Here is a 22,944-nt window from a genome sequence, read left to right as displayed (position 1 = left end):
TCTGCTAAATGGCATATTATTATATTATTTACTTCGCTCCAATTTACATACCTACAAAGTCTGCGCCTGTGCTTGAACCCAATTAGCCAACTAAACCAGGTCTAAATGTGCTGAAGCCTGAATACTCATAAACTATAAACCAGGTCTACTCCTACACTTAAGCTCCAGTACTCTCACAAACCAGGTCTACACCTTTGACTGAGTCCCAATAATAATATAAACCAGATTTACACCTGCATATCTCAGCCCAAATACTAATACGAACCAGGTTTACACCTGTGGCTATGTCCCTGTCACGCCCTGACTTATGGGACTCTAGTATGTTGAGTCAGAGTGTGGAGTTCTATGTTGTTATTTCTATGTTCACTTTCTAGGTTTTGTGTTTCTTTGTTTGGCCGGGTGTGATTCCCAATCAGAGGCAGCTGTCGCTCGTTGTCTCTGATTGGGGATCATACTTTAGTAGCCTGTTTGCATCATTAGTTGTGGGATCTTGTTCCGTGTTTAGGCTTGTATGTGTATAGCCTTAGGACTTCACGTTATGTTGTTTTGTTCGTGTGTTTATTTTGTTAAATAAACATGTATGCATTTCACGCTGCGCCTTGGTCTGACCCGTCCTTCAACGTCCGTGACAGTCCCAATACTCTGATAAACCAGGTCTACCCTAGTGACTATTCAGCAAGACTTACATAAACCAGGTCTACCATTGTGCAAGAGACACTAAACAGACCTATTGACATTAAATATTTGTTTAGTTATTACACAAATTCAGTTTATGGGTCTATACATGGCCAATTCCCCCTGAAATAACAAAATATTACATTTTACAGTCAAAACCACTGATTTAAACATATGTAAAGGCTAATGGATAATGGTACAATCATCTGTAACATCATCTTGATCAAGTATATCCATAACCCAACTCAACTTCAATCTACTGAAAAAATAAATAATCTGCTATGATTAAATATACTGTGTATAATAAGTTAGAGCCACTGTATTTTCCCATTGGTAACAATGATATTTTCATATCCCAGAAGCATCAATGTATTGAACATGAAACATGAACGCATGTATGTAAACTAGACCCTTTAAACATTATATTTACAAAGAAAATATTTTAAAATGTCAACAATGTATTTGTTTTTTAAGCTGTTAAATATTGACTTCTGGTGCCAAATTAGTCTGTAAAAGTGCAGCTTTTTGATTATGGTCACCTTAATAATGCATAATATAGGACTTATTTGTTGATAAGTACAACTTTAACTTCTCTAGAGCCTGTAAAGTGTTGTGACCAATGGGATTAAATGGGTTAACACAAATGCTCAGAAACAAATGTCTGTGTTTGGCAAGGGACAAATCAAATGGAAGAAAACAACAACGTCTGACACAACTTACTCTCAAACCCTCAAGTCACTTTCCTTTCGCCGTCTTACTCTCTCTCTTTCTCTCTCTGCTCGCCCTCCCTCCCCCTCTCTCTCCTCCCCTTGTCTCTGTCACTGATCCGCCCTGATCTCTGGAGCAGCCTGCCAGATGGGTGGAGCAGATCCGGACCGTCGGCTTAACCCGGTGACTGAAGCGTTGAGTTTGCATTAAGGTTACCCAAGTATGGAGGGAGACCCTGCAATGACTTACAGACAAATCCTCTAGTGTGTTGTCTGTTTCTCACTCTCAAACTGCTTGCCCATGTAAAGTTAGTTCCTTAGTTGTCAGCAGCAATGGGCAACAGCAGGGGGCTAGATCAGGACACTGTCTGAGGAGGACGTAGGGATCCACAGGTAGACTGGTGGCCCTCCAGTGGCCTTGATGTGATGTGACATAGTGAAGGTCTAAGTTTGTTGACGTTGCCTGAGGAGGAACACCAAATCAAAGCAGACACAGCCTCCTTATAAAGCAAACAACCACAGCGGAGGATCAGATTGTCTTGCCTTTTGTTCTCTCTCTCTTTTTCCTCTCAGAGCGTCACTTTTCATCACAATTCACTAGAATTTCAACATGTCACCGTGAGCATCTAATGTAACATATATTCGAATAATATGTCCAAAAATGGCTCGTCAGATATTGTGAGACAATCTATTCCCCTGGCCACTGAGCGTACTCTGTTCTCCCTCACTGTGAATAAACCTTAGCAAGAACAGACATCTTGTTTCTCTGTGTCCTTGTGCTCCTCCTAACTGACCTATTTTACAACATGTACGTAACTCAATAAATCACTCTAATCAAGTGACTCTAATGATTTATGTGCTTTTGGCCAAACTTTAAATATTAACTCAAGCTATGTGCTCTGAATGTACAATATGCAACATATACCCAATGCCCTACAAGTAGTCAACATTTCCCATATCAGCACAGATGGTACGGTAGTTAAAATACAGAGTGCAAGGGCATGATCCCTTCTCCGCTCCCTCTGAATACATTTTCACCAGATGGTGTGTTCCAGAATCTTAAACAGAGGCAAACTCCACAGTGGACTGCACCATTACAACAGGGGCATCCACTTTCCCTTGTTATGTAAGAGAACACTATTTTGTTTATCTAACCAATAAGTCAAAAGAACAGAAAGTAACTTTCCATTTAGTCCTTCCCCACACAGCATATATTGCAAGTTCAATCAATCTGATTATAGTATACCATTTCCAATCAATGTAATTCCCTCTCAGTTGTATAGACAGTGGGTTATTTTCCAAGGCATTGTATTGTACCTCTGTTTTGTTCACTGACTTCAGGCTAGTGTGTGAATATAAAAGTCAACAGCTGTCGGAGCAGCCGTGCATGGTAGATTTAGCGCGTTGCTTTGTCATTATTATTATTATTTGTATCTATGAAAATGAGGTGTGCCAGGTTTCGTCAAACTGCATGCATTTACTGACAGGTCAGAATGACTGTTGCTGCTCATTCAATTTATCTTCTCCATACACAGCTTTACACTTTCAACAGGTCAGGTTACATTTCACTAACTATACATGCAATAGTTCGCATGATAAATAGGCTACTTAAAAGAGTACCTCAAACATAACCTCTTGATAACGGCTATATGCTGAAAGGAGTTGGATCTGTTGTCATCAAAGACATTCTGTTCATCTTTCACATTACTAGTTAGGACCACTACATGGAGTTTTGAAAAAGGAATATGCTATCTGACATCTGTACACTCTTAGAAAAAAGGGTTCCAAAAGGGTTCTTCGGCTGTCCTCATAGGAGAATCCATTTTTGGTTCCAGGTAGAACCCTTTTGGGTTCTACATGGAACCCAAAAAGGTTCTACCTGGAGCCAAAAATGGTTCTTCAAAAAGTTATCCTATGGGGACAGCCGAAGAACCCTTTTAGGTTCTAGATGGCACCTTTTTGTAGCCTAACCATCATATGTGTAATGACACCAGTATTAAAAGCAATGACCAAAAGATTCAATATAATAAATGCATCGTACATTATGTCCCCTTTGCAGTAAATGGATAACTAACCGGAAATGTCTTAGAACATAGCAAAATGTGTACCTTTCAGAACAACAACATTGCCTTCTAAATATACTAAGATGTAATCTGAAGAAAATACCAGACATAATTGCTCTACTAAAGCATGTCTGATACAATCATTTATGTTTCTTTAGGCCAGGGAGATAGTCCAGATAAATATAGCCAAGAAAGATCCCTTCTGCGTGATCAATATCCATTTAAGTGAATAACCTAAATAAATTGAGTATCTTTTTAAGATCTTTCTTAATTTGTACTCTCTCCCTCCAGAAGCCAAAAAGACTCTTGCCACGTTTATGATAATGGTAACAGATTGTGTTTCCTCTGGTTATCACTTAATCTTCTGTAGCTGCCATTTAGGGGAAATAACTGCTAAAATGGCATTATATCTTCATGACTGATTAAACATTGGGTTGGCCGGCCTCCAGAGTGGCGCAGTGGTCTAAGGCACTGCATTGCAGTGCTAGCTGTGCCACTAGAGATCCTGGTTCGAATCCAGGCTCTGTCGTAGCCAGCCGCGACCGGGAGACCCATGGGGTGGCGCACAATTGGCCCAGCGTCGTCCAGGGTAGGGGAGGGTTTGGCCGGCAGGGATGTCCTTGTCCCATCGCGCTATAGTGACCCCTGTGGCAGGCCGGGCGCAGTGCACGCTGACTCGGTCCCCAGGTGTACGGTGTTTCCTCTGACACATTGGTGCGGCTGGCTTCCGGGTTAAGCGGGCACTGTGTCAAGAAGCAGTGCGGCTCGGTTGGGTTGTGTTTCGGAGGACGCACGACTCTCGACCTTCGCCTCTCCCGTGTCCGTACGGGGGTTGCAGCGATGGGACAGGGACTGTATCTACTACAAATTGGATACCACGAAAATAGGGGTAAAATACCCCCCCCCAAAAAAAAACAAAAACATTGGGTTGGCCTTTAGTTTTACAGACAATATCACGGTGACTACCCAACCAATCCATGCATTTCCATACAAGCCTCTTAACACACCACCACACATAATAAGCATTCAACTCCAACAACTAAAAACAGCCTCTGACCAGCCTCTGATACACTGTAGCTGCAGAGGAGCCATTTTCCTCAGGAGACAAATTCATTTCCTGCTTTGTTTCTAGTGGAATCCACCAACAGACAATGTGTGCATGCATAATGTCCCGTGTGGCTCAGTTGGTAGAGCATGGCACTTGCAACGCCAGCGTTGTGGATTCAATTCCCATGGGGGACCAGCATAAACAGAATACGAAAATGTATGCTCTGGATATGAGCATCTACTAAAATAATGCATATGTTTCCCTCTGTTATTTACCAGGCACAGAGTCTTCTAATTCACCAGGGTGCACATTCATGCAAGCTGCATGTGCCAGAAAGCAGAAGTGAGGGGTATGGGAAAAGGGGGCTCCTTGAGTAAACCACAGCACATTCAGAACAGGGAAGCTCAGAGAGACAGATACAGAGAGAGAACGAGAGCATTACCTGACACGGTCCTGACGATCTCGGACGTGTTCCTCAGGCCAACGAAGGAGAATTGGTAGAGCCTCCAGGAGCGGATGTCTCCCACCTCCACGGAGCTCCTCTTCCACTTGTACACTATCTCCTCTCTGGGGTAACCATCTGAAAAGAGGAAGGGTGGCGAGACAGTTAGCTCTGGACATTACTATCTGGTGGTCTATGACTGAATCCATCCCATATTCAAATGTGTTAAACGGGTGATGTGTTACACTATGTACTTCTGTACCACTCCAATGGTTTTTAGGTTTAAGGTGACTGTAATGTAAAGTGGACAATGAATATTCAGGAACATCGTAAGGTGCAATCCTAAATAATGAATTGACACTAATAACGACTGACCTTGAGTCAAGTCTTTGTTGATTTCTGTCCAGAGAAGAAAACAACAATGCATAGGCATCATGCTAAATGGGGTGGTTTAATGCACCTCAACTTTCCCAAGCGCAAGCTGTAGTGGGCTATGTAATTGAAAAGATATCCTGTAACAGTAAACCCCTGAGACACATAGGTTTGAAGGTTGTAGTCTTTATCTGCTGTCCACATTAAGGCCATGCTATCCTTCCAAAGATCCTTCCATGGCTATGCTTTCAGGATACATTACAAAATGGTTGCAGTGAAACTGTGCCATGTGGCACTTTTTCTCAGTGTGTGCTGAAAGAAATATGCCGCATCGTGTGCTGCAACTGAGGGAAGCTAATGCATTTCAAACTGATTTCAGCCACTGGAATCATCCGTGGCTTTCATCAATTTTAAATGTGTTTTTCTGTTCTATTTTTAGGGCTTCAACTTTCATTTATCTTTCTTGTTGCCCTGGAGCTATTTAGGAATCTCTCTCTCTCTCTCTCCGAAGACCATCCCATGGTGCATCTGTAGCTCACTTACTGGCTCATTACCACAAACCCCTTCCCCACTAGCTCCTCACGAGGAACACTGATTTCTCTGGCTGTGGTCTCTCTCACCAACCCTGCCTGCCTGGCTACTGTACTGGATCTAAACGTATATGGTTTGGAGGTCAATGTAAAAATGTATTGCTTCTCCCCTCTCAAAATGTCCTGCTTTCTCTCTCCTTTTTCCCTATCTCGCAATAGTAAAAAAAGGAAAAAAACATGGGAGCATTTTGTGCAGTGTGCTGATGTCTTCATCGGCATGGTATGGTGCTTGTTCTTGGCTGCCACTGCTGATGCAGTTGGAAGCGGGCATGTGGACGGCATGCAGAGAGATAGAGTGTGTGTGAGCAAGAGAGAGAGTGAGAGAGACGGTGGGGTAATAGAGAGCATATGGCCAGACTTACAGCTTGAAAACTCCAGGGGACAGGAGTGCTCATCCATTGGAAAGTTGTTCAGTTTAAGCTGGCACTCGGCATCAATAGTCAACCTGCAAACAGAAAAACACACAGTTTACATCTGCTGTGATGGTCGGGGTTGTCAACAAAGCGTCTAACATATTTCTGTTTTGTAACAATCCTGTCCGATTTATACTGTTCAGTGGACTTGAAAGTCAGACACATTAAACCTTCTTAATGACAAAATGGGCATTAATGACACTACCCATCCATGCACTTTTGTCATGTATTATTCTATTCAGCATTAGGACGATACAATTAGCCATGGGTGAGGTTGGAGTTCCCTAACAAATTAATGAACTGTGGTTGCATTCTGGGAGAACATCAATCACTGCTGGGTTGAGGAGTCCAGTCCAGCATAGTTCCTCCTCTAATTATACATTATTATCTAGCTAGCTAGTAGATACCGCTCATCCTAGACCATTGCGTTCTCTAGACTAGACCACATCAGCACTGCCAGGCTGAAGCTACTCTCCTTTCTTAACCGGGGGCACCAAATTATGATAATTAACGTGGTCCAAAGCTCAATCAGTGCCGATTGAGAACTACCGCCTGTCAGATACAGTCAACTGGAAACAGTCTCTGTTTCCTCATTTGTGTCAGGGTCACCCTTCGGTGCTTCTTCATTGGACATCTCACCGCAGTGTGTAGAGTATCCGTCCATCGTTCCAGATCCGGAGCATGCGATTGGGCGTGGTGATCCAGTGGGCGTCAGCCTTCTTGGAGTTGCGGAAGAAGGTGTCGGGTATCCAGATCTTGCCTACCATGTTGCTGTTGAGACGCAGGACCTTCATGGTACTGTTGAACTTCAATCTCCGGTCATACCACGTCTGGGCAAAAAAGATGTCGATGGTGTACTCCTACGGAAGGAAAAGAATCACAGGCTCGATTCAATCAAACCGGCATGGCGGTATTACGCAGTAGCTCTTTTTCCTAAGGCCAAATGAGATCAGATAATGTTTTTTACTACTGTAACAACCTGCTACTACTAATACAAGGTAGACTTCCCTTACAGGTAGATGTATCCCATTTCAGAATAAGAAGTATGTGCATAGGCAGTATTTCATAAACAAAGACAGTTCCTAATTAATTGCCCATCACTATGGTAGTTTTGAGTGAATTCCATTCACAGTCATCATTTACACTACCAGTGAAATGTTTGGACACACCTACTCATTCAAGGGTTTTTCTTTATTTGTACTATTTTTTACATTGTAGAATAATAGTGAAGAAATCAAAATTATGAAATAACACATATGGAATCATGTAGTAACCAAAAAAGTGTTAAACAAATCAAAATATATTTTAAATATGAGATTCTTCAAATAGCCACCCTTTGCCTTGATGACAGCTTTGCACACTCTTGGCATTCTCTCAAACAGCTTCATGAGATAGTCACCTGGAAGGCATTTCAATTAACAGGTGTGCCTTCTTAAAAGTTCATTTGTAGAATTTATTTCCTTCTTAATGCGTTTGAGCCAATCAGTTGTATTGTGACAAGGTAGGGCGGGTGTACAGAAGATAGCCCTATTTGGAAAAAGACCAAGTCCATATTACGGCAAGAACAGCTCAAATAAGCAAACAGAAACAACAGTCTTTCATTACTTTAAGACATGAAGGTCAGTCAATACGGAACATTTCAAGAACTTTGAAAGTTTCTTCAAGTGCAGTCGCAAAAACCATCAAGCACTATGATGAAACTGGCTCTCATGAGGACCGCCACAGGAATGGAAGACCCAGAGTTACCTCTGCTGCAGAGGATAAGTTCATTAGAGTTACCAGCCTCAGAATTTGCAGCCCAAATAAATGCTTCACAGAGTTCAAGTAACAGACACATCTCAACATAAACTACTCAGAGGAGACTGTGTGAATCAGGCCTTCGTGTTCAAATTGCTGCAAAGAAACCTCTACTAAAGGACACCAATAAGAAGAAGAGACTTGCTTGGGCCAAGAAACACGAGCAATGGACATTAGACCGGTGGAAATTTGTCCTTTGGTCTGGAGTCCAAATTTGAGATATTTGGTTTCAACAGCAATGGCTTTGTGAGATGCGGTGTGGGTGAACGGAAGAACTCCGCATGTGTAGTTCTCACTGTAAAGCATGGAGGAGGAGGTGTTATGATGTGGGGGTGCTTTGCTGGTGACACTGTCTGTGATGTATTTAGAATTCAAGGCACACTTAACCAGCATGGCTACCACAGCATTCTGCAGTGATACGCCATCCCATCTGGTTTGAGCTTAGTGGGACTATCAATTGTTTTTCAACAGGACAATGACCCAACACACCTCCAGGCTGTGTAAGGGCTATTTTACCAAGAAGGAGAGCGATGGAGTGCTGCATCAGATGACCTGGCCTCCACAATCCCCCGATCTCAACCCAATTGAGATGGTTTGGGATGAGTCGGACCGCAGAGTGAAGGAAAAGCAGCCAACAAGTGCTCAGCATATGTGGGAACTCCTTCAAGACTGTTGGAAAAGTATTCCAGGTGAAGCTGGTTGAGAGAATGCCAAGAGTGTGCAAAGCTGTCATCAAGGCAAATGGTGGCAATTTGAAGAATCTCAAATATTAAATATATTTTGATTTGTTTAACACTTATTTGGTTCCTACATGATTCCATATGTGTTATTTCATAGTTTTGATGTCTTCACTATTATTCTACAATGTAGAAAATAGTAAAAATAAAGAAAAACCCTGGAATGAGTAGGTGTGTCCAAACTTTTGACTATATACACGTTAAAGTCTGTGTTGAAATTTAACAACGAATAAAAACACTACCATAGAGCACCCTGGGATCCTTAACTGGATCTGAGTGCCCTGAGACCCTTAACAGGATGAGAGTCCTCCAGAACTGTTAATACAAATCACTCTCCGGGTTCCACCAAACCTTTTATTCTGAGGGCAGTTTTACATTGGAAGAGCACTTTCTCAAAGAAAAATGGCTTCCTTTCCAGCCATGAATCCTTTGTCCCGATGAAATAGTGCTGCTGAACTGGACCATCTAAACTTGAAAATGAAATGTATAACAGGGCAAAGAATGGCTTCCCTGGGGCGGCAGGTAGCTTAGCGGTTAGAGCGGCGATCCAAAAGCTGGAGGGTTGCCAGTTCGAATCCCGGGTCTGACAGGAAAAAATCTGTTCGAAGGTGAGCTGGCAACTGGAGAGTATCAAATCCTAGAAGTCATTGCCTGCTGTTGTGCCATAGAGTAAGGCTCTTAACCCCCCCCCACAATAACAGCTCCCTGGGTGCCCAGTGTGGCAGCCCCCTGGACCTCTCCAAAACCTGTGTGGCTTTCGGAGGGGTTGGGTTAATTAAAAGTGAAAGTCACATTTCGGTTGGACCTTGTGTGCAATTGACAAATAAAGTGACCTTAATCTTCCATTGTTTAGCAGAAGCATTATCTAACCTCATAACCTCCCTGAGAATTGTTTCCTGCAGTGATCTCTGTCTCCCATTCAACAGGGCTGGGAAATACAGGTCACTTCATCCTCTTCTCTCAACTCCTCCAGTCCTTCTCTCCCGTCCTCCTGGCTTGGGCCACTACAAGCCACCAGGACAGCTTTAATGCGCCTTGGCATAGATTCTATATGTGTCTGGAACTCTATTGGAGGGATGCAACACCATTCTTCCATGAGAAATTCCATTATTTTGTGCTTTGTTGATGGTGGTGGAAAATTCTGTCTCAGGTGCCACTCCAGAATCTCAATTGGGTTGAGATCTGGTGACCGAGACACACACACACACACACACACACACACACACACACACACACACACACACACACACCCTTTAAACCCCTATGCTCCTTTGAGACCCTATTTCAAAGTCACTGAGATCTCTTCTTCTAGCCATGGTAGCCAAAATAATGGGCAACTGGGCATTTTTATACATGACCCTAAGCATGATGGGATGTTAATTGCTTAATTAACTCAGGAACCATACCTGTGTAGAAGCACCTGCTTTCAATATACTTTGTATCCCTCTTTACACAAGTGTTTCTTTTATTTTGGCAATTACCTGTATGCAGAGCATTCAGAAAGTATTCATTCCCCTTGACTTATTCAACATTTTGTTGTGTTACAGCCTGAATTCAAAATGTATTAAATCGATTGTTTTATCACCCATCTACACACAATATCACATAATATCCCATACATTTTAACATTTATAAAAAATGTAATACAGCAATATCTAATGTACATAAGTATTCACACCCCTGAGTCAATACTTTGTCCAAGCACCTTTGGCAGTGATTACAGCTTTGAGTCTTTCTGGGTAAATCTCTAAGAGCTTTCCACACCTGGACTGTGCAACATTTGACCATTATTATTTTCAAAATTCTTCAAGCAATGTCAAATTCGTTGTTGATCATTGCTAGACAACCATTTTCAGGTAGATTTAGGTCAAAACTGTAACTCGGCCACTCAGGAACATTCACTGTCTTCTTAGTAAGAAACTCCAGTGTAAATTTGGCCTAGAGTTTTAGATTATTGTCTTGCTGAAAGGTGAATTCATCTCCCAGTGTCTGGTGGAAAACATACTGAACCAGGTTATCCTGAAAAACTCCCCAGTCCTTAACGATTATAAGCACACCCATAACATGATGCAGCCACCACTATGCTTGTAAATATGGAGAGTGGTACTCAGTAATGCGTTGTATTGGATTTGCCCCAAACATAACACTTTTTATTCAGGACCAAAAGTTAATTGCTTTGCCACATTTTTTGCTGTATTACTTTAGTGCCTTGTTGCAAACAGGATGCATGTTTTGGAACATTTTTATTATGTACAGGCTTCCTTATTTTCACTCTGTCATTTAGGTTATTATTGTGGAGTAACTACAATGTTGTTGATCCATCCTCAGTTTTCTCCTATCACAGCCATTAAACTCTGTAACTGTTTTAAAGTCACCATTGGCCTGGTCTTTGTGGTTGAATCTGTGTTCGAAATCCACTGCTCGACTGACTGAACTTACAGTTAATTGTATGTGTGGGGTACAGAGATGAGGTAGTCATTCAAAAATCATGTTAAAAACTATTATTGCACACAGAGTGAGTCCATGCAACTCATTATGTGACTTGTTATGCACATTTTTACTCCTGAACTTATTTAGGCTTGCCATAGCAAAGGGGTTGAATACTTATTGACTCATGACATTTCAGCTTTTCATTTTTAGTTAATTTGTAAAAAACTTGAAAAACATAATTCCACTTTGACATTATGGAGTATTGTGTGTAGGCCAGTGACAAGAAATCTCAATTTTATCCATTTTAATTGCAGGCTGTAACACAACAAAATGTGGAAAAAGTGAAGGGATGTGAATACTTTCTGAAGGCACTGTATATGAAGTCTATTCAATAGAGCACCGAAGAAAGGAGAGAGCAGTGTGTGTGGGTAGTCGTGTGTGTGTGTGTTTGAGTGAGAGATAGAGAGAGGAGAGACAAAGAGAGAGGAGAGTGAGAGCGAGAGAGGAGAGAGAGAGAGAGAAAGGAAGAAAAAGAGGGAAAGTGAAAGAGAGAAAAATAGAGATGTGCAGAGAGGGGGTATAATATTTGATTATTATTTGACCATTTTATTTTTTTCATTATGCTTTATGGAATGGTCCTGAGGTTAAAAAGTGATGTGCGGGTAGAGAAAAATCTGGGGAGTTGTGTGTGTGTGAGAGGGTATAGAGGCATTAACTTTTCTACAAAGCTTAGCCCAACAATAAAGCCCAAATCCAGACCAAAGAGTCATACACAAGATAAAAAGCAACTCTGTTACCCAGAAAACATTTATGCCAATTCAATAGGCTATTTAAAAAATATATAAATAAACAGACAGCCCAAAGTCAATGACATGGCTCCCATGCCTTTTAATTTGGGCCTTGCTCCTATCCTACCTCTGTCTCTCAACACAGTAGGGGGGGTCCATCCCATTCCACCCCAGCCTGATCTAAGTCTCAGAGCTAATGGGCTTTCACAGTCTAAAAAAACAAGTATAATCAAACAGTCAGGATATCGAGGCCTACTGTACATGAAGCCTCATAAATCAATTCAGTATACAGTATATATCAGTATACAATTTACATCACATACTTTGTAGCATATATTTTTATAAAGTATAACCTACTTTATCAAACATATTTTAAGCTAATCAGCATTCTATAGACAACGATCGGTTGTTGTAAAATACATGTCAATACATTGATTCATAAATAAGTGTTCATAAATAATACCATACATTTGGAATAAAAACATACAGTATATATACAAAAGTATGTGGACACCCCTTCAATTTCAGCTATTTCAGCCACACCCATTGTCAGGTGTATAAAATCGAGCGTACAGACATGCAATCTCCATCAATAAACATTGGCAGTAGAATGACCTTACTGAATAGCTCAGTGACTTTCAATGTGGCCCCGTCATAGGATGCCCCCTTTCCAACAAGTCATTTTGCCAAATTTATGCCCCGCTAGAGCTGCCCTGGTCAACTGTAAGTGCTGTTATTGTGAAGTGGAAACCTCTAGGAGCAACAACGGCTCAGCCGCGAAGTGGTAGGCCACACAAGCTCACAGAACGGGTAGCACAAGCATAAGATCACCATGCGCAATTCCAAGCGTCGGCTGGAGTGGTGTAAAGTTCACCGCTATAGGACTCTGGAGCAATGGAAACACGTTGAATCACGCTTCACCATCTGGCAGTCTGACGGACGAATCTGGGTTTGGCGGATGCCAGGAGAACGCTACCTGCCCCAATGCATAGTGTCAAGAGTAAAGTTTGGTGGAGGAGGAATAATGGTCTGGGGCTGTTTTTCATGGTTCGGGCTAGACCCCTTAGTTCCAGTGAAGGGAAATCTTAATGCTACAGCATACAATGACATTCTAGATGATTCTGTGCTTCCAACTTTGTGGCAACAGTCTGGGGAAGGCCCTTTCCTGTTTCAGCATGACAATGCCCCCATGCACAAAGCGAGGTCCATACAGAAATGGTTTGTCGAGATCGCTGTGGAAGAACTTGACTGGCCTGCACAGAGCCCTGACCTCAAACCCATCGAACACTTTTGGGATGAACTGGAACGCCGACTGCGAGCCAGGCCTAATCACCCAACATCAATGCCCGACCTCACTAATGCTCTTGTGGCTGAATGGAAGCAAGTCCCTGCAGCAATGCTCCAACATCTAGTGTTGTCCACACACTTTTGGTCATGTGGTGTATTATGCATAGCCTATATACGTTACCTGTTCGGCTGATATGTTTGATTCTTGAAAGTATTTGTGTTAACTACTTATAGTTATTAGGTCGACTACTGTAGGCTGTCTGTCTCGTAGAGGAAGAACACACAGTTTCTGGTGCGTCTTGCTGGCTTTCAATCAAATGGCTAGGGGCTTGCCCAGATTCCGTATGACCCTTAGGTTGGAAAAATGGCTGCCTCCAGCTTTAAAAAAGTGTCTGTCTCAAATCTGTCTTAAACAAGGGATTCCGTGGCTAAAGTAAAACAGTAATTAAATTAATTGATTATTCATGTACATTAACTATACATTGACACATTAAACCTAAAACTGGAGGTATAAAAAATGTTGAGGTGGTTTTCGTCAAATTCGTGAATATCTCGTAGGCTACTTATCTCTTTTACCACCAGAGTCTACTAAAACTGGTTTGGGGGATAGTATAAAGCTGCTGATCCCATGTAGATTCCTGTTATAAGATAGCTAGATGCTTCTTTTTCGGAATTAGAAGTGTGAATGTACAGACAAACATTTGCAAACATTGTTACGGCAGCTTCGGTTGAATTTCAACCTCAGACTACTGACCATAATAGAATGCATCTTACTATCTTAGATTAAGATGGCGGAGCTGAGGAGGGCGCACGTCTTGTCGGTTCCTGCTCGAGTTTGCTTTTTTATGGCTATTTTTGTGTTAATTATTACTTTCTTTGCTCAGAATGTAGTGTAGCTCGGTGGAGCTACTCGTACCTTGTTATTGCCGGGGTAGATATTTCCCCTGTGCCTGTTATTGTTGGAGCTACCGTTACCTTGTATTGCCAGGGCAGATTTTCCCCTGTGCCTGTTTCCTTTGTCGATATCCAGCGCTATTTGTGTACGACGGAATAAACTCTGCATTTGGTGATTACCCTCCTGCGCCTGACTCATGGCACGGGTCCAGGAGCATTCCACGATGATGGCCAGCTTGGGGGAAGCGATGGATCGGGTTCTTCAGGTCGTCCAACGCCTGGAGAGGAGAGGACCCGATCTGTCGAGACCAGCTGGCCAACCGGATCCAGCCACCTACACCCCAGCACCCGGAGGGATCCAGATATCCTGACCACGGGCGTTCGACGGGACGGCGGCGCTCTGCCAAGGATTCCTCCTCCAACTGGAGCTTTACTTCTCCAGCATCAGGCCGGCGCCATCGGAGCGGGAGAAGGTGTCCGTCCTCGTTTCCTGCCTCTCGGGGAAAGCCCTGGAGTTGGAGGACTACGGGGAGTTCGCTCGCCTCTTTCGTGCGGACTTCGATCACCCGCCCGAGGGTCGAGAGGCAGGTGAGCGGCTGGTCCACCTGAGGCAGGGGACGAGGACTATCGCTCCGTCGCACTCACCGCTGTCATCATAAAGTGTTTTGAGAGGCTGATTATGGCCCACATCAAGGCCAGCGTGCCAGGCACACTGGACCCACTCCAATTTGCCTACCGCTCCAACAGATCCACGGAAGATGCCATTTCCAACGCTATTCACACAGCCCTAACACATCTGGACAAGAGGGACACCTATGCGAGAATACTGTTCATTGACCACAGTTCAGCATGCAACACAATTTTTCCGTCTAAGCTCAACACTAAGCTCTGACCCCTGGGTCCAGACACTACCCTTTGCAACTGGATCTTCCTGACGGGCAGACCACAGGCTGTGAGGATTGGCAACAACACCTCCTCCACACTGACTATTAACACAGGGCCCCCCCAGGGGTGTGTCCTCAGCCCTCTGCTGTACTCCCTGTTCTCCCATGACTGCGTGGCTTTGCACGACGCCAACTCCATCATCAAGTTGGCTGACGACACCATGGTTGTAGGTCTGATAACCAATAATGACGAGTCAGCCTATAGGGGCGAGGTAAGTGAACTAGCATTGTGGTGCCAGGACAAAAACCTCTTTCTCAACGTCAGCAAAACAAAGGAGTTGATTGTTGATTGACAGGAATCAGAGGAGGGAACACGCCCGATCCACATAAACGGGACTGCAGTAGAGAGTCAGCAGTTTTGTATGGGAATTGCTCCGTCCACGATCGCAAGGCACTCCAGCGGGTGGTGAAGACGGTCCTGTACATCACTGGGGCTGTGTTCTAACCCATTCAGGACATCTACTAGAAACAGGGTGTTGGGAAGTCCCCCAACATCATCAAGGACCCAACACACCCCAGCCATGAGCTGTTCACTCCCTTACCGCCGATCAGACGATATTGGAGCATGAGCTCTGCTACCAACAGGCTCAGAGACGGTTTCTATCTACAAGCCATCAGAGTGCTGAACACTTGAACTGGACTGACCACCTGCACCTTAGCACACACACACACACACACACACACACACACACACACACACACTACCGTTCAAAAGTTTGGGGTCACTTGGAAATGTCCGTGTTTTCGAAAGAAAAGCAATTTTTCTGTCCATTAAAATAACATCAAATTGATCAGAAATACAGTGTAGACATTGTTAATGTTGTAAATGGCTATTGTAGCTGGAAATGGCAGATTTTTTATGGAATATTTACATAGGCGTACAGAGGCCCATTGTCAGCAACCATCAGTCCTGTGTTCCAATGGCACGTTTTGTTTGCTAATCCAAGTTTATCATTTTACACGGCTAATTGATCATTAGAAAACCCTTTTGCAATTATGTTAGCACAGCTGAAAACTGTTGTGCTGATTAAAGAAGCAATAAAACTGGCCTTCTTGAGACTAGTTGAGTATCTGGAGCATCAGCAATTGTGGGATCGATTACAGGCTTAACATGGCCAGAAACAAATAACTTTCTTCTGAAACTTGTCAGTCTATTCTTGTTCTGAGAAATGAAGGTTATTCCATGCGAGAAATTGCCAAGAAACTGAAGATCTCGTACAATGCTGTGTACTACTCCCTTCACAGAACAGTGCAAACTGGCTCTAACCAGAATAGAAAGAGGAGTGGGAGGACCCGGTGCACAACTGAGCAAGAGGACAAATACATTAGAGTATCTAGTTTGAGAAACAGGCGCCTCACAGGTCCTCAACTGGCAGCTTCATTAAATAGTACCTGCAAAACACCAGTATCAACGTCAACAGTGAAGAGGTGACTCCGGGATGCTGACCTCCTAGGCAGAGTTGCAAAGAAAAAGCCATATCTCAGACTGCCCATCTTAATCTTTTATTTTTATTGGCCAGTCTGAGATATGGTTTTTCTTTGCAACTAGTCTCAAGAAGGTCAGTTTTATTGCTTCTTTAATCAGCACAACATTTTCCAGCTGTGCTAACATAATTGCAAAAGGGTTTTCTAATGATCAATTAGTCTTTTAAAATGATAAACTTGGATTAGCAAACACAATGTGCCATTGGAACACAGGACTGATGGTTGCTGATAATGGGCCTCTGTACGCCTATGTAGATATTCCATTAAAAATCTACCGTTTCCAGCTACAATAGCCATTTACAACATTAACAATGTCTACACTGTATTTCTGATCTATTTTATTTTATTTTAATGGACAGAAAAATTGCGGACATTTCTAAGTGACCCCAAACTTTTGAACAGTAGTGTACATGTTACACACACATCACAACTGCTGCTACCAGACTCTTATTTACTATTACTAATACTGTACAATTTAAACACTTTCCCCCCAATCCCCCTTTCCCTGATACATATGAAATATTCTACTAGAAATTGTGCCTTCCTGTATTATACTTACGCTAAAATGTCTATTCTATTCTACTGAGCCATTTCCTTTATGTTGATATTCTTATTTTATTATTTCTTATTGTTGTTGCATTGTCGAGAAGGAACCTGGAAGTAAGGATACATATGACTAATAAAACTTGAAACTATCTTTGCACAGGACATTTCAACTTACGATCCACCCAAGCAGGCCTTGCACCAAATGGATGATCCTAAGAGCTCTGGCAGAGTGAGTAGTCCTAGTGCATACCATACTATTCACCATCATGCTCATGCTTCGAGACACCCCTGAATCATCAGTCGACCCATAATCCTCTTTGTAGAAAAACTAGCATCCTCACCACCATTTCCTCAACAACAGCCATGTGATTTAATGTGAACGTACCCACAAGACTGATTATATCTGAATGTACAGCAATCAATATGGTCTTCACACATGCATGTGTATGCACACACATAGGCACACTCACATGCAAACAGACACACAACGCACACATACACAGCCTCAAGGTGATTAACAGGAGATCAAACTGTCTCTTAACCCCGTGATGACAGCAACAGAGCTATACTTGTGCTAAGACTCTCTCTGTGGCTTGGTGCTCGCCGATGATGGAGATGAGAGATTGTTGTGCTGAATTACAATGAAATTGGAACCTCAGCAGGGATTTCAGTTAGAGTACAATGGGACACAATGGCTGCAGGCTCTTCAAGCCATACCCATCCTGCCCTATTTTTACAGCCCAGCTTAACTCCTGTACTCTGTCTACAAATAGCAACAACCATCTTGGAGTTGCTTATTCTGTATGTTTATCTGACAACCATAGCCAAGGAAATGCAACAAAAGCTATGATATTACCTTGAGCAGGAATTAGGCCATATTATCTCAGGTTTGATGTATGCAACAATCCATGGCATGACATGAAAGCAACACAAGCATAACACAATTTTGTAATTCCTTACATAACGCAATTGATCAACATTACGACTTCCATTGTATCTATCTATTTTGAAATGAAGCTTTGTGTGTACATAAACAGACCATGATGTCAAATGTATGGAAAAAGTGCAATGATGAGACAATGAACAAAAACAATTTGCCAGCTACCGAAAGGGAATATTACTGTAGCTTCAGAGTGTAATTTGAGAAGGGACTAATATACTCACCATATTGATAGCATTTACTGGGCCGATACTGTTGACAAACATGTCCGTGTGGATCACGGTTGGTTTGACTGAAAGAAGAAAAAAACAAGTGTAATGATGCACATTCGATGAACGATGGGTTATTCTGTGTTTAGGTTGTTATTGGTGTTATATATGTCTCTGTCTATCTTACAGTGGGGAGAACAAGTATTTGATACACTGCCGATTTTGCAGGTTTTCCTACTTACAAAGCATGTAGAGGTCTGTAATTTTTATCATAGGTACACTTCAACTGTGAGAGACGGAATCTAAAACAACAATCCAGAAAATCACATTGTATGATTTTTAAATAATTAATTTGCATTTTATTGCATGACATAAGTATTTGATCACCTACCAACCAGTAAGAATTCCGGCTCTCACAGACCTGTTAGTTTTTCTTTAAGAAGCCCTCCTGTTCTCCACTCATTACCTATATTAACTGCACCTGTTTGAACTTGTTACCTGTATAAAAGACACCTGTCCACACACTCAATCAAACAGACTCCAACCTCTCCACAATGGCCAAGACCAGAGAGCTGTGTAAGGACATCAGGGATAAAATTGTAGACCTGCACAAGGCTGGGATGGGCTACAGGACAATAGGCAAGCAGCTTGGTGAGAAGGCAACAACTGTTGGCGCAATTATTAGAAAATGGAAGAAGTTCAAGATGACGGTCAATCACCCTCGGCCTGAGGCTCCATGCAAGATCTCACCTCGTGGGGCATCAATGATCATGAGGAAGGTGAGGGATCAGCCCAGAACTACACGGCAGGACCTGGTCAATGACCTGAAGAGAGCTGGGACCCCAGTCTCAAAGAAAACCATTAGTAACACACTACGCCGTCATGGATTAAAATCCTGCAGCGCACGCAAGGTCCCTCTGCTCAAGCCAGCACATGTCCAGGCCCGTCTAAAGTTTGCCAATGACCATCTGGATGATCCAGAGGAGGAATGGGAGAAGGTCATGTGGTCTGATGAGACAAAAATAGAGCTTTTTGGTCTAAACTCCACTCGCCGTGTTTGTAGGAAGAAGAAGGATGAGTACAACCCCAAGAACACCATCCCAACTGTGAAGCATGGAGGTGGAAAAATCATTCTTTGGGGATGCTTTTCTGCAAAGGGGACAGGACGACTGCACCGTATTGAGGGGAGGATGGATGGGGCCATGTATCGCGAGATCTTGGCCAACAACCTCCTTCCCTCAGTAAGAGCATTGAAGATGGGTCGTGGCTGGGTATTCCAGCATGACAACGACCCGAAAACACACAGCCAGGGCAACTAAGGAGTGGCTCCGTAAGAAGCATCTCAAGGTCCTGGAGTGGCCTAGCCAGTCTCCAGACCTGAACCCAATAGAAAATCTTTGGAGGGAGCTGAAAGTCCGTATTGCCCAGCGACAGCCCCGAAACCTGAAGGATCTGGAGAAGGTCTGTATGGAGGAGTGGGCCAAAATCCCTGCTGCAGTGTGTGCAAACCTGGTCAAGACCTACAGGAAACGTATGATCTCTGTAATTGCAAACAAAGGTTTCTGTACCAAATATTAAGTTCTGCTTTTCTGATGTATCAAATACGTATGTCATGCAATAAAATGGAAATTAATTACTTAAAAATCATACAATGTGATTTTCTGGATTTTTGTTTTAGATTCTGTCTCTCACAGTTGAAGTGTACCTATGATAAAAATTACAGACCTCTACATGCTTTGTAAGTAGGAAAACCTGCAAAATCGGCAGTGTATCAAATACTTGTTCTCCCCACTGTATGTAAAGGCTAAATAGCTTGTAGTGCTGTAGCAGTTAGTGTGTATGCGTTTGTAATGATGGCATGGTGGAGCTGCTCATGGTGCGCGCTCTCTCTCTCTAAATATATATAGAGATGTCTTTGAAAAACACAAAAAATATGGCGGTATACAAAATTAAATAAAAACATTTTAGAATGATAACATTAATGCAGTGGTATAAACAAACTTCTACTTTCATCATGGGAATACTCATCAAAGGTGCAATGACGTGTAAAACCTAAAGCAAAACAATAAATGAAGCAAACTATCAGTACGTCCATTTGGATGTCCGATTTCATTTCGCTCCAGGATGGCATTACATTATTTCTTGTTTATACCTGCATGCTATGAAGCACACCATTTATTTTCATCCATAATGACAATCCAGCCTGCGCCCTTGTGATATCATAAATCGAGGAAAGGAAAATGTATTTCCCTGTCTATCTCTCTTCTTTGCTCTATTGCTATACATAGACTGCAGCAGCATTAAAATTGAATGAGCTGCAAAATGGACTTCAAAAGGACTGTGGCACAATCTGCAATGAATCCAAATCCCAGTGATTGTAGGAGAAAAAGCGCTCTTGGTTGTTGTTAGCTAATTATAACCCACTGTATCTGTGCAGTGGTGTAAAGTACTTAAATGGATACTTTGGGATTTTGGCAATGAAGCACTTTGTCTACTTCCCCAGAGTCAGATGAACTTGTGGATACCATTTTAATGCCTCTGTGTCCAGTAAGAAGGAAGTTAGAGGTAATTTCACAGGCCAATGCTAACTAGCATTAGCACAATGACTGGAAGTCTATTGGTATGTGCTAGACTTTCTACAGAGGGTTCTACATGGAACCCAAAAGGGATATACCTAGAACCAAAAAGGGTTCTGCATGGAACCAAAAAGGGTTCTGCTATGGGGACAGCCGAAGAACCATTTTAGAACCCTTTTTTATAAGAGTGTAGATATACTGTAGCTACAGATGTAGGATCTTAATTTGATCACTCTGTTGTCACTGAGAATGTTCCTGCGTTGCAGGAAATGCAGATGAGCTTAATGATTTACACACATTTACTGAACACCTGCACTAACACATGGTTATATTAACATTATTGCACTTTTCTCGTAGACTGATTTTGGTCAGCTAGTAGCCTAACCAACTGATCAAGCAACATTATGGACTAAACATTAAAATCCTGTCGCTGCAGAATAATTTTCCTGCAACGATACGGGTCAAATTAAGATCTTACACCTGTATACGCATTCTGTCTGAACATGGGAGCTGAGCACAGCTGCCAGTCAAAGTGAAGGGAGAGAAAGCTCTTTCACTGGGTCTATACTTGGCCCACAGCAGTGACAGACAATGCTAATAGGCCCATGATGCATTACCAGCCCGTCCAGGTTTCACAGCTAACGCTGTCTCTGCATAACAATGCTAGCATGCTGTTTCGTCTACATGAGTCATACTGTGGTGGGCCTACGGTCCTGTAGTCTGAATGGGCTCATTGAAATGAGAGGGCTGTCTCTGATGATGCTAGCAGTGATGATGGTGTCTGCTCATCCCTCATGGCTTGTGTTGACGATGTTGATGAGAATGGAGATTGGTAACGGGGAGGGCGGCCATAGCAGCAGCAGCCAATCAATGTGCAGTGGTATGACACCTACCTCCTATATCTGGTCGAAGTTTGTTATCGTAGCCATCTAGTAGGCTGTTTAGGATGTTGGTGACATCGCTTTCATACACTTTGGGAGTCAACACCCAGGTTTTGTTGGTCACTTCATCATCATCGTTTTCAGTCTGGATGGAGCTGAGGAGAGAAAAAGGGAACAGAGGAAATATGAATAAATGATTTTTCCATCAGCACTATAAGCAGCGAGGTAAAATGAAAAGAGAGAAAATCAGCACCTATCCACAACATCAGCACAGCAAAGACCACTACATCATGCTAGGCTAAGCTTGCTATGCATTTAGTGTCACGATCGTTTACGAACGAGAAGGACCAAGGCGCAGCGTGATAAGCATACATGTTTATTTAACGAATGAACACGCGACAAAACAACAAATGAAACGTTAAGTCCAAGGTAACACACAAACATACCTTACACGGAACAAGATCCCACAACTAACTTGTGCCAAAAGGCTGCCTAAGTATGGTCCCCAATCAGAGACAACGAGCTACAGCTGCCTCTGATTGGGAACCACCCAGGCCAACATAGATCTACACATCATAGATTCTATAACAATGAACAAACACAACACGGAATATACCCATCCTGACTCAACAAATAAACGTCCCTTGAGTCAGGGCGTGACAGTACCCCCCCCCCCCCCCCCCCCAAAGGTGCAGACTCCGACAGCGCCACATAAACATAACAGGGTAGGGGCAGGGTGGGCATTCCGCCTCGGCGGCGGATCCGGCTCCGGGTGTGACCACCACTTACTCTCCACCCCCCCGTTGCGCCCCTGGTCTGGTCTGGACCTCGGCGCGCTGCTTCCCCTCTCCTTCCTCCCACGAAGTACCAAGCCCTGTCTGGACCCTGGTGTGGGAGACCCCGAACCTGGAGAGGGGCTGACGTCTGGGTCTGGACTGGAACCGCTGACTGGAGCTGGACCCGACGACGGTGGATCGAACTGCTCTGGCTCCGGGGTGGAGCCGCTGACCGGAACTGGATCATGCATCGGTGGAGCGGACTGCTCTGGCTCCGGAGTGGAGCCGCTGACCGGAGCTGGACTGGACCCCGGTGGAGCGGATTGCTCTGGTTCCGGAGTGGA

At 43.2% G+C, this 22,944-nt stretch overlaps 1 protein-coding gene across 2 annotated transcripts in view; it reads right to left on the bottom strand.

Annotated features, from left to right (window-relative positions):
- Nucleotides 1-21,972, bottom strand: part of LOC311136438 (gamma-aminobutyric acid receptor subunit gamma-2) — a gene marked incomplete at its 3' end in the record, with an annotated part of 46,797 nt that extends 24,825 nt beyond the window's left edge. Inside the window, exons 1-5 of one of the 2 annotated variants that reach the window (XM_084170566.1) lie at nucleotides 21,837-21,972; nucleotides 18,383-18,450; nucleotides 6,950-7,170; nucleotides 6,260-6,342; nucleotides 4,936-5,073 (exon numbers count right to left, since the gene is read on the bottom strand). In XM_084170566.1, the coding sequence (XP_084026692.1) occupies nucleotides 4,936-5,073; nucleotides 6,260-6,342; nucleotides 6,950-7,170; nucleotides 18,383-18,424 (484 nt within the window). In that variant the 5' untranslated portion in view covers nucleotides 18,425-18,450; nucleotides 21,837-21,972. Of the gene's footprint in view, nucleotides 1-4,935; nucleotides 5,074-6,259; nucleotides 6,343-6,949; nucleotides 7,171-18,382; nucleotides 18,451-21,836 lie in introns of those variants that run through there. The other variant, XM_084170565.1, reaches the window with a different exon arrangement.
- Between the last annotated feature and the right edge of the window lie 972 nt (nucleotides 21,973-22,944).

This window comes from Coregonus lavaretus (genome assembly GCF_964263955.1).
Source record: "Coregonus lavaretus genome assembly, chromosome: 10".
Taxonomy (NCBI): domain Eukaryota; kingdom Metazoa; phylum Chordata; class Actinopteri; order Salmoniformes; family Salmonidae; genus Coregonus; species Coregonus lavaretus.
Note: the sequence above shows the minus strand (reverse complement) of the source record. Positions and strands in the feature narration are given on the sequence as shown.